The 12,025-nt window shown below is 46.3% G+C and overlaps 1 protein-coding gene across 1 annotated transcript in view; it reads left to right on the top strand.

Moving 5' to 3' along the window:
• The window catches only part of LOC104168351 (nuclear factor of activated T-cells, cytoplasmic 1-like), a gene marked incomplete at its 5' end in the record, with an annotated part of 34,790 nt that extends 23,775 nt beyond the window's left edge, over positions 1 to 11,015 (top strand). Inside the window, one exon of the mRNA XM_009708920.1 lies at positions 11,004 to 11,015. Within this exon, the coding sequence (XP_009707222.1) occupies positions 11,004 to 11,015 (12 nt within the window). The remainder of the gene's footprint in view (positions 1 to 11,003) is intronic.
• Between the last annotated feature and the right edge of the window lie 1,010 nt (positions 11,016 to 12,025).

Here is a 12,025-nt window from a genome sequence, read left to right as displayed (position 1 = left end):
GAACATTAGCAAGAATACTGCCTTTTTATTATGATTTTAACATGATTTTATCAGGTTGGAGAAGCTGGAGCACTGAAGTTAAGCTGTGGTGGAGCTGACTTTGACCTTTCCCTTTGGGAGAGAAAAGGACTGCAAAGTACCCCCGGTCAAGTTGCTGGTCTGGTACCCCTGCTGTGAAAAGCTGTGGTTGACTGCCCAAAACACAGCATCACAGAATCGATGAGGTTGGAAGAGACCTCTGGGATCACTGAGTCCAACCTTTGCCCTAACACCACCATGTCAACTAGACCATGGCACTAAGGGCCACGTCCAGTCTTTTCTTAAACACCTCCAGGGATGGGGACTCCACCACCTCCCTGGGCAGCCCGTTCCAATGCCTAACGACCCTTTCTGTGAAGAAATGCCTCCTCATTTCTAGCCTGAACCTCCCCTGGGGCAGTTTCAGACTATGCCCTCTTGTCCTGTCACTAGCTGCTTGAGAGAAGAGGCTGACCCCAACTTCGCTACAGCCTCCCAAAGGGAGTTGTATAGAGCGATCAGGTCTCCCCTCAGCCACCTCTTCTCATGATGGTGAAGTGCAAAGTGTTGTGTCTGTAGCGGGCTCTGCCGTTGCGGGAGTCTTCTCACAGAAGCTCTGCTGGGTGTCTCTGTGGGTGAAGGGCAGTGTGCCTTTCTTGCAGCACTGCCCTGAGTTTGTGGGACATTCATGCTTTGAATTATGGCCTGGGCTGGTTGCAGGGGCAAGCCTACGTTTTGGGTTTATTTGGCTAACCGTAGATGTCTGCAACTGAGCTAATTGCTTTAGTTTCTCTCTGTAATCAGGGGAATGCTTGTCGGTATAGAGTTTAGGGAGCTATTAATTTTATTCTGATGTGAACATCTGAAGCAGCTCAGGTAAGTCACACCTTTAGAGTGCATGTCTCATTTTGCTGGCTGTGAAGGCAGCCAAGGTGACGAGACCCTGTTGTTGTCCAGCCTGTATATGTTAAAGTTAGGTGGTGTGACTCATCTGGCTTTTCCCTGTTTCTTTTTGACTTGATGTGTTGTGTATAATTATGTGTAACTGGGCCCAGCAGGCTTTAAGATCTTAACCTGTTCACCAGGACGGAGGCTTACTTCTTAGGTTAGATACCCAAGTAAGGCTTGAGTATGATGGGGAGGAGCCGTGACTTTTAAGACTTTGGTGTTCCTGTCTCTGACTTGGGACTTGACTCATGCCAGAGCCTCATGTTTGAAGTCAACATATTGATACAGATGCTGTCTTGGTTTGGGTGTAAAAACACAAGTCCCGGTCACCAGTATGCATCCCTTCAAAGGAGAAAGTCTAACCTTCAGCATCCAGCTGCAGCAAGGTGTCATCCATTTGCAGAAGCAGATAAACTGCTCTGTAAAGCTTTTATTGGCAAGTTCTGCCTTTAATATTGGCAACATTTCATTTAGCCACCTTACTAGCTTTAAACAGCGTTGTGTTATTAACTCGTCAGTATTTGGATGAAATTCTAGTGCAACAGCTGTTGCTAAATAATGTTACTCAACGTGACAATATTTAGAATGATCGATTGAAAATAGTCCGTATACGTTGAGAAAGTTTATCTAAGAGTCTTTCATGCGTATTGTATTTAATTGCTGTTGGAGATCACAGGCCTTCAGTTCGTGGCCTGTTGGGCAGAGCTGCTCATGTTATGCTTGTTGGTCAGAGAGTCTGGTCTGTTGCATCCATTTATTTTTTTTGGTAAAACAAGTGTCATTAACCAATGGCATCACCATTGCTCTCAAACAACTCACAGGGTGGAATCCAATCTCTCTGGATTTTTCACAGTTTAATCAGACCATCTTGGAGGTCAAAACCTTGAAGCCAAGCTATAAGATATACCTGACCTATTTTTATTGCTGCATTAAGATGCTTTCCATGGAAGGTACGCAATCAGAGAAAACTGCAACGTAATTGGAGCTGTAGGACCAGGTGGATCAAAGGTGGCTTGTGGAAGGAGGGTAGGACCAGAAGTGTGTAGTGACCTGGCAAAACACACTGCCCTTTTCTGCTTTGAGACAGGAGTCACAAATAGTATGTTTATGAATCTTGTGCATGTGATGACAATACTTTTTTGGGGTTGAAATGATGGAAGCAGAACCTGTCTTGAGAAACATACACGGGCAGACAGCACTTTTCTGACTCCAAAGAGCAAGGCGGTTGCATTAATCTGCTTTATTCCCCAAGGAACGCGGGTGTAAATTGCGTGTGGATTGGAATTAGAGGGCTGGGAAGTGCTGCATTTTGTGTAGTAAAGAAGGGGTTACCCAGCCACGTGGCATGGCTACTGGCTTTTATAAGAAGGCTGAAGCACAAATTGGTTAAACGTAGAGCAGGCTGGAAGTATGTAAAAACTTATTATGAAATTTTCTCTGTTCTAATCAAGTCATGTGATGGAGCAAAAACTGGCAGAGCTGGAGGTGGGAACTCGATCACCCTATGCCCAGCTCACTAGTCCTTCAGCCACAAAGCCATCCTCGCTCTGCGCTCTTATAAAACGCCTTGAAATGCTTTCTTTCTTTTAATTAATTTCTACATGAAAAAAAAAAAAAATGAACAGAGGTACTGTGAAATTTGGAAGCCATCGGTATTCACGTAACTTGCAGAAGAAGCGAGGAGGTTTATGCCAGACCTTCAGACAGCCTTCCTTCCCGCTCCTGCCTTTCCCCAAACACAGAAGGCGGTCAGGGCTTGAGTCATGGACTGTCTGATTATAGTAAGTCCCACTTGGGACATACAGCTATATAGCGTGCTAGTGCACTACGTGCTTTGTCTGCCTCTATCACTGAGTTTTCAGTTCCTGCTCTGTGCTATGGCCTTTGGCTCCGATGGCTAATTAAATAGCAAGGAGTCTGACGTAAGAATATTTTTGTCTTTTTAAAGGAGTTCTTAGCAAATCAGAGAAATTAAGAATTGGAAGTGTAATTATAGTAATTTTCATGGCAACAGAACAGTAAGTCCAATATCCATATTATGTATATCACTCAGTATTTATAGTTCTCCAAATATTTACAGAGATAAAGCCTTTAAACATAGCTCCAGCTTTCTGTCTTCAGCAGCAGTTTAAATAAATGTCATTGGGATAGGAGTTAAAATTTAGGGGGAATGCAACCATTTCTGGTCTAGTACTGTCTCACTGATGTCTTTGAACCCCAGAGGTATTTTGCCTGGTACTGGGTTGCCCCTGTCCCACGTGAGCCAGATGTGCAGGAAAAGCACCCCAAAAACATAGACCCTTAAGCAGATAACCCCTGGGGGTAGCTGGGCACCCTCGAATTTGCAGGGGTGGGAATTCAAAGTCATGCAGTTACTGCAGCGCTAGTGAGCCACCGAGTGATAACGCGACATTTGGGGTATGCGGGGTGTCTGGGTTTGGAGAAGATGCCGATGGATATTGGCAGTGGCACTGTGCCGTGGCTGGGATGGGCATTGGTGAGGGCATCACGTCTGTCCTGCTTGCGCTGACGGCACCTGACACACGCCCGAGGATCCAGGGCCAGCTTCTGCTTACCCAGAAATGGGAGCTTGCTGGATGTGAGTGATGTGTCAGTGGCGTGACGAAAGGCAGGTTCGCAAGTATAAGCTTGCCCGGGGTATCTGCCTAAGAATATCTAATAAATTCCTGTTGCCGTGCTCCTGCGATTTTTTTTTTTTTAATTTTTTTTTAACTCTTACATGACCATGGATATGACTGTCCAAACTGAAAACTGATACGGTTGCTGAGGGCAAATGTTTGACTGGAAACTGAGTAGATTGAGGGGTTGGGTAGTTTCAGGGTGGGCACTATTGCGTTAGACTTCCACCCAGACACAGATTTTTAATCCGTTTTCCAGAGCCCCTCTTTGTATTGTCAATGTGCATTTACTTAGTTGCAATTTGAAAGCCTCCTGCGCTTCAGCTTCGTGCCACTAAGAGTCCCATCCAAACGCAAAAGCACGCAGGCTGCTAGGATGGAGAGCCCCGAAAGGTCACGCGTGGTGTCTGTGCTGCCAGGACAAGCTACCCAGAGGAAGGGTTGTCCTCCCTGGGGCCAGCGGCAGCCCCCCTCGGGGAAGCACAGGGCTGTTCATGAAGACGCAAACTTCATTTAAGTGGAGTGTCTGGCATGGGTGCCACCTCTGTCCCTCCATGGGGGAATGACTCTCCCTAGCCCTGTCCTGAAAGGAGGTTTTGGAAGCTCCCATGGCTGCACTCTTAAGAGATGGGCCATGATGTGGAGAGGGCTGGGTGCCTCCAGTCACCTGAAAGTGGGGCTGACGGGTGTGATGAAGCAGCAAGGATTAGGGGAAGGACATCTCTTCGGTCTCGTGGTAGAAGATGACACGAGAACAGTAATGGTTTTGTGGTGTCCCCGTGAATAAGGTGCCCAGGATCTACAAATTCATTTTGTTAGTAACTCCTTTTCTGATGGGCATCCCTCTTGTGAGTCTTAACAGTTTTGGGAGGAGTGTGACTTGGGTTGGTTTCTAGATACGTGTATTTTTGAGGAGGAAAATTCTTCCTAGAAATAGGGATCAGCGTCTTGTGGCTGTTTAGACAAGGAGATTTCATGGCTGTGCTGAAAGCCAGCAGCCACGAAGGCTGTTTTTCCCTGGATAAAGACCGAAATTACTTGTGAGCCAGTGACTGAGTGTGCAGCATCTCTATTACATTAAGATTCATAATTCCTCACAGCATATTTGCAGCTGGAAGTTTTATATAGATCTTTATTCATCATGATGTGAACAGCTGCTCTTTTGCTGCACTGTTGAATTAAAGTCCAAGTGGCAGCACTAGAAAGTGCCACATAAAACACACTCCTGCTGTTTTCCATTCAATCCTCCTCCTGTCCAGCTCTCGCCCTCCGCCCAGGCTTAGCCCTTTGCAGGAGCAAGCCATCTTATTTTTATTTGTGGACCAGCTCTGACTACATTTGGCTCTTAAAACAGAGTTTGAGTGAATCCAAGGAAAATCAGTTTTAGAAAGGAGAAATAAATCTTGAAAGTAGCACAAAAAACTGCAGGAATTCCTGTTATGTTTTTATTTGAAGTGAAAGACTAAGGGGTGGTAGCATGTATGTTAAGTCACACAGGGCATAAATGATACATTTTTTTTTGTTAACTGTGTCAGATAAAATTCAGTAGAAGCTATCAGCCAGAGGGTCACCTCAGCTCCTAAGGAGGTGTTTTATTTTCTGGATGTTTGGTGGGGTTTTTTTATATTCTGAAGTCTGTCTGCTCTGCTGTTTTGAATAAGATGCTCCTCTGCTCCTCTTTGGTTTTTTTGGCTTGTGCTCTCACCAGAGAACAGAGTGAGCGCCTAAGTGGCCCAAGTTTACCAGCTCCATTTTGAACCCACATTGAGAAGTGATCTGGAGCTGAGCTTTGCACCTCATCTGAAAACTGGTGCTCCCTATTGCATGCCTGGTTGCTGACAAAGGGAAGAGGTACCCGGTCAGGCTGATGGACTTCTCTCAGCCCTACCTATGCTGTGGGCTGTAGCAGCCTGCGCCCTTCTGGGCCAGAGACCTAAAAAGCACGAAGGGCACATGGGTGGTATGGCAGTGGCTGAAACACGTACACCTGCAGAGCATGATGCTGAAGGTCTCCAGCCAACATGGATTTATGTAAGGAAGATCACGCTTGACCAATCTGATCTCTTTCTACAAGAAAATGACCCACTTAGTAGATGAGGGAAAGGCTGTGGATGTAGTCTGTCTAGACTTCAGTAAAGCATTTGACACAGTCTCCCACAGCATCCTCCTAAATAAATTGGCTGCTCGCAGCTTAGATGGGTAGATTCTTCAATGAGTAAAAAAACATCTGGATGGCCAGGCCTAGAGAGTGGTAATCAATGGAACTAAATCCAGTTGGTGGCCGGTCACTGGCAGTGTTCCCCAGGGCTCAGTTTTGGAGCCAGTGCTGTTCAACATCTTTACAGATGATCTTGATGTGGGAATTGAGAGCACCCTCAGTGAATTTGCAGGTGACACCAAGATGGGTGGGAGTGTCTATCTGCTGGAGAGTAGGAAGGCTCTGCAGAGGGACCTGGACAGGCTGGGTAGATGAGCCAAGACCAACGGCATGAAGTTCAACAAGAACAAGTGCCAGGTCCTACACTTCGGCCACAAAACCCCCATGCAGCACTACAGGCTGGGGGAAGAGTGGTTAGAAAGAACCCAACATTTGTCAAAAAAACCCCATCATTTATAGGACTGAACAAACTTTACAACTGTTTTCATCAGAAGCTTCCAGCAATAGCATGGCCAGCAGGACCAGGGCAGTGACCGCCCCCCTGTACTCGGCACTGGTGAGGCCGCACCTCGAGTGCTGTGTTCAGTTCTGGGCCCTCACTACAAGACAGACCTTGAGGCGCTGGAGCGAGTCCAGAGAAGGGCAACGAAGGCGGGGAAGGGTCTGGAGCACAAGTCTGATGGGGGGCGGCTGAGGGAGCTGGGGGCGTTTGGTCTGGGGAAGAGGAGGCTGAGGGGAGACCTGATCGCTCTCTACAACAACCTGAAAGGAGGGTGTAGCCAGGTGGGGGTCGGCCTCTTCTCCCAAGTAACTAACTTGTGATAGGACAAGAGGAAATGGCCTCAAGTTGCACCAGGGGAGATTGGATATTAGGAAGAATTTATTCACTGAAAGGGTTGTCAAGCGTGGAATGGGCTACCCAGGGAGGTGGTGGAGTCCCCATCCCTGGAGGTGTTTAAGAAAAGACTGGACGTGGCCCTTAGTGCCATGGTCTAGTTGACATGGTGGTGTTAGGGCAAAGGTTGGACTCGGTGATCCCAGAGGTCTCTTCCAACCAAATCGATTTTGTGACTCTGTGAAGAGAAACAGCTGGAAAGAGACAGGGACGCTGTGAGACCCCGCGGTGAGGCGGGTACTGTGGTGGGTTTTGGTGCCCCGTGGATGCTGTGTGTCTGGCTGGATCAGCACGACCAGGGCCTCTCCTCGCCCCATGGGGTCCTGCATTTGTCACCTGGGGGCTACCAGCCCTTGCCTGGAGCCCACTCTGTAGCACAGAGTACAACTGCCTGCTGGTTTCCTGCTGCTGCCCTGGGGCCCACATTGCACCCACTGATCTGCAGGAGGGGGGCCCGCCTTCCCTCTGGAGCAGTCTGGGGTGGTTTGAGTCCTGCTTAGTCAATAAACCATCTCCCATGGCACTTGGTGTTAGGCTCTTTGGTTTGGGAGATAATGCTCTACAATCCCCTGCCTCAGGGTACCTGAGGTGTGGTTTTTTTTCCTCCAGCCTCCCTTAGCAAAGGAATTCGGAGCTAAAACCGGGTGGAATAGGTGGAGGGAATTTTGTGATGAGGAGGGCAGTCTTTTTGTGTCTTTTTTTTTTCCCAGATCCATAGGTTGCTGGCTCCCTGAGCCTTCAGCAGCAGGTCTCTGGGCGTTTTCAGGCCAGGAGCACGGAGGCAGGGCAGGTCGGTGGCTGCCCAGGTGAAGGTCGGGCAGGATCTCTGCAGCGCACATGAGAATAGATGCCCTGGTCTTCACTTCATGTGACAGGCATTGCCTGCGAGACCAACTTTTCCCTCTTCCCATTCAAATCCGTGATGCAACGGCTTACGTCTTCTAGTGCTTCTACGCGGTAGCTAAAAGTAAATTGTGTTTCTTAAAAATCAGATTGATGACCCTGGTTTTATGCATGCTTGGTGCTTACAGCTAAGATCAATACCAAAAATATTTGTGCACTTTCTTTGTAGTTTAAACAGTTTGATCTTCAATTTGGTTGTAAAAAATCAGGACACTGAGCACACGCTGATGTTATTTTTTGAAGGCTGTATGTTAGGTGCGTTTTTAAAATGTGGTAATTAGTTTCATTTTATCATTCATCATGTGCAGTTACTGTAAGAAAAAAACCGCCTCCCTGCTTGAAGAAGTTAACAATAAAGCTGGTGTGTAGCTCCCGAAGCTCTGGCTTAAAGAGACAAGCAGTAATTACTTCAAAAATTTCACTGTTTTATAGATTTTAATCCTGTTTGAACTTTTTGAAAGCATTGGAATTACATTCCAAAACGTTGATAGGGGAAAAAGGGGAAAGAAACCCCCTTTCCCCAGACTAGGTGTTTAATCTAATGATTCTCTCCAGGCTGGCTCAGGGTATTCCTTGAACAGTTCTAGAAATGCAAGTGGGACAGATGGACATGTAAGGCATTGCTGAACGTAAGAACTGCGGGGCCTGCTGCAAGCGGCATGACCATCAGTTAACATGGTCGGATAAGAAAATCTAGATATTGTTCTGACTATTTTTAGAGGCATAAATGGGTGCATTTACTTATTGACTTTATTACATACCAAACATACAAAGAACAGGCACGCACATTTGTAGATGCATCGCTGACATGGACGTTACGTATGGATTTTTGTGGCACATCATTATCATTAAGGATGCAGCTCCTAGTACCCGGGAGACTCTCAAGCACAAGCTGCTGACTCGTTTAGAGGGTGAATACTAAGTCCTTGGTCATGCCCCACTTTGCTATTAGTGGGAGCTCTGCCCTGAATGCATTGGGACAGGCTAAGCCCTAAATCAGCCACTATGGTCATTTAACATACTTAAAAAGTCAGAGTCTGGAGGAATGCACCGCTGTAGGTTTTTTGCAGTCTTTTCCCAGAACTCCCAATAAGTCCACTTAAAAACTATTCTGTAGTGTAGCTCCCCTTTTTCCTGATGGCGTGGGTGCGTGCAGAGGGTGTACCTGGCTGGTGTGTCCCATCAGAATGGGACCGTTCTTTCGGTGACCTCCAGGAGCCTCTCCAGGCACAGAGGGCTCCTTGTTATGATAGGTACCTTTCTGAGCATTTGAACAGATGCTTCGGCATGCCAAAAGCATAAAGCACTTGGAAGGGAGTACGCAGAATATTTCAGCTGCGTTTCCTAAAATAAATGTTGTGGCTTAAATAATAGACGTTTTCCTCACAGACTCTGGAGTAACAACCGATGCTGAAATAGTGTTTGAGTTATTGGACGTGACATTTGCAAAAATTCCTCAAAATTCGGTGACTATAGCGAAGTTTCGGGAGGTGTTTTTTTTTTTTTTTCTTAATGCTGGTGTTAAAAGTACTTCACCTCCTTCTGGTCATCATTTTTTCAGTCTGTTTAATTCTGATTGCCATATTTCCTAGATAGACACCAGGCACACAGTTGGAGTCCAAGCAGGCTGGGTATGCTCACATCTGTGATAAACCTCAGGTTATCATCACTGTAGGACTGAATCAGGTAATACCTTGCGGTTCAGTGTTGGCTGTGAGGGGTGAAACAGCGGTGTTTCCCTCGTGCTTTGCTGGCTGCTGGCAGAAAATGCCTGATGTTCAGCACTGCGGCACCTGAACACGTGAAAACATTGAGCTCTGATGCACAGTGCGCAGAACATCTCCCGCGGGAATGGCTGGGATTTGCTTTGGCACCCTGCGCCAAGATGAGCAGCGATCTACTGGTGAGAATCAAGATATGTTGGTGGGAGAGGGTGTTGTGAAAGCAATGACAGAGAGAGGTAGGAATCCCAGGGAAAGTTTGGTGCGGTGGAGCAGTCGCCCAGCCAGTGCAGCCTTTCCCTGGCTCTTGCATAAGATGATGAAAGGTAACAAAGAGCTTAACTGTGATCGGCCCTGCTCTGGTGTTAATTACCAGTGACTGCATTGCTTTTGATAGAATTAGAGGAGTGTTAAACAGGCCCCCAATTAAATCTGATTTTGATCTTAGCAGCTTCAGACAATATAAATGCAAATATAATTTGAAACCAGTTCAAATGTTTTTAACAGTGTTGCTCTAACAGGAGAAGATCAGAGTATTCAGTGTTCAGTCAGAACAAGAGAATATGACCTACCTTCATTTCAAAACCAAAAACACTGACCACAGAGGTCTTATCTGCATACTTAAGTTTTTCCTGCATCTTTCCTTTGTACTAAACCAGGCAACTGCTGTATCCTCACCTTTATTTGGGAAGGAAAACTCATTCAGAAACATTGTGTACCTGATCCTTATTTGCAGCTAAGTCCTTTTACACTTTCACAGCAGGGGAAAGTCCAACTCTTTCCACTTGGATCTATGTATTGCCAAGCAAAGCATGCTTGGTAGGAAAGGCACATCCTTTATTATGAATGCCGTAGCCGAGAGCAGCCTTTGTCACCCATACTCAGCCGCTGAGTTATTAAGAGAAGAGCTTCGGACTGTGTTACACAGAGAAAAAGATAAAAATAGGATGTCTGACGCATGCATCCCATGTCGTGCGCCAGGAAACAGAATCATTATACCACCGAGTACAGTATTCCAGAGCGTGCGTGGAAAATATGCATGGATGTGAACGTGCAAGATCTTTCCTCACCAAGAAAAATCCCCCTTTTCCCCTGTCCCATTTTACGTCTGTCTTGTTCAATATTCCCTTTACCTGTTGACAAATCTAACAGCCTGGAATATCGCAGCTCTGCCTTTACTGCCACCACTTCCCTTGTCTTGCTGAATGATGTGACAGTAATACCACTCTCCTATATTTTGATGGAGCCGCAGAATATTCTCACTGAGCCCAGCTGAAAGTAAGCAAAATCTTGCCCATTCTCCAGACATCTGCAGCATGCTTAAAACTCCCAAAGCTCAACACTGTCTGTCACAGAAATCAGGCACTGGGTGCATAATCTAAAATTAGTCATCCACAGTATGTGCCCCTTTAAATGTTAATCCTTACATCGTTTTCTTTTATTGCTTCTGTTGGCATACACGATTATGTGACATAATATAAAAAGTAAATAATGTGATGCAATGGGTAAAACTCAAAGAGAAATGCATATCGGAGATCAGATGCCTCCTACCACAGAATGCGACATAAAACTTACAGTGACGTGAGTGCGGATTTTGCCTGTTTTGAGGGCAGCAAAATCAACCATGTAGTGATTACATTAGTCTTTCTGGATGATTTTGACACTTCCCAGCTCTTGAAAACTCATGTTTGTTCAGTGCTGTAACCACTACTTGTCTTCAGGTGAAGAAGTAGCTGTCAGGGAGTAAGTAACTGTAGGTAATGGATCCAAAGAAAGCCCAGCACAGCTGTATGACAGGGCCTTTAAAAAAAACCAAACATAAATTTAGTTTAAAGATCACAAACCTTAAAAAACAGTGCAAAACATGCTCCTGAGATCTTATTATTTATTTTCCAGTGTGTGAATGCTTCTAGATGGAGGGCAGGTGCACAAAGCTGAGGACTTTGAGTGCTGAATTGCCTCCTGGTAGGAAACCTGTGGGAAAAGCACAAGCTGAGACTCAACAGTGGGTTAGAAGTTATAGCAGCAACCAAGTTCAGATTTAAAGATAAAGCCTGAAATAGCAGAACTCAGTGCAAGACCGACATTTTTTGACTCCTTTGCCTGGATTCAGTAAAACATATGGGTACCTCAGTGTGTGATTTTGCTTTTGCTGAATTGAGGTTTGAGTTACTTGCTAGTCTATTTTTACCTTTCGAGCGGCCTTGTAATTCAATATGTGTTTGTTTTAATTTTACACTCTCCATAAAAAGCACCGTCCATGACGAGTTGGAGAAGTGACCGCTGGTAACGCATAGAAATTTAATCGGCTGGTGTGACACTTTCTTACTTCTCCCCCCCCTTGCAAACCTGCGTATCACTCTCGATCAAAAATGCCCCACGATACCTTGCATCTCCTCTGTCACCGCAGCTTTGCTGCTGAAGCTCTGGAGATGCCGAGGTGGGGTGAGATCAGCCCAGACCGAATCCAGGTCATGCCGCCAGCCCTGCTCACACACGCCGGTGGCAATACTGAACAGCCAGGGCTGTGAGGTGGCAGGGACGGTGCGATCTTGAGTAGGATGCTGGCCCAACGGCAGCTCGGGCTGCGTGTCCACCTGAGGGGGTTAGAGCCAAAAAGCCCTCTTTTTGCAGCATAGCACTAATGTTGTAGGAGGTGGTTGTTGCATGTGGGGCTGAGCTGAGACTTGCAGCCCATGGCACTCTGCTGAAGGCCTGGACAGGCTGGATAGATGGACCAAGA

This window comes from Cariama cristata, unplaced genomic scaffold (assembly GCF_000690535.1).
Source record: "Cariama cristata isolate BGI_N322 unplaced genomic scaffold, ASM69053v1 scaffold9651, whole genome shotgun sequence".
Classification (NCBI taxonomy): domain Eukaryota; kingdom Metazoa; phylum Chordata; class Aves; order Cariamiformes; family Cariamidae; genus Cariama; species Cariama cristata.
The sequence above is the reverse complement of the archived record's forward strand: the minus strand, read 5'-3'. Positions and strand labels throughout refer to the sequence as shown.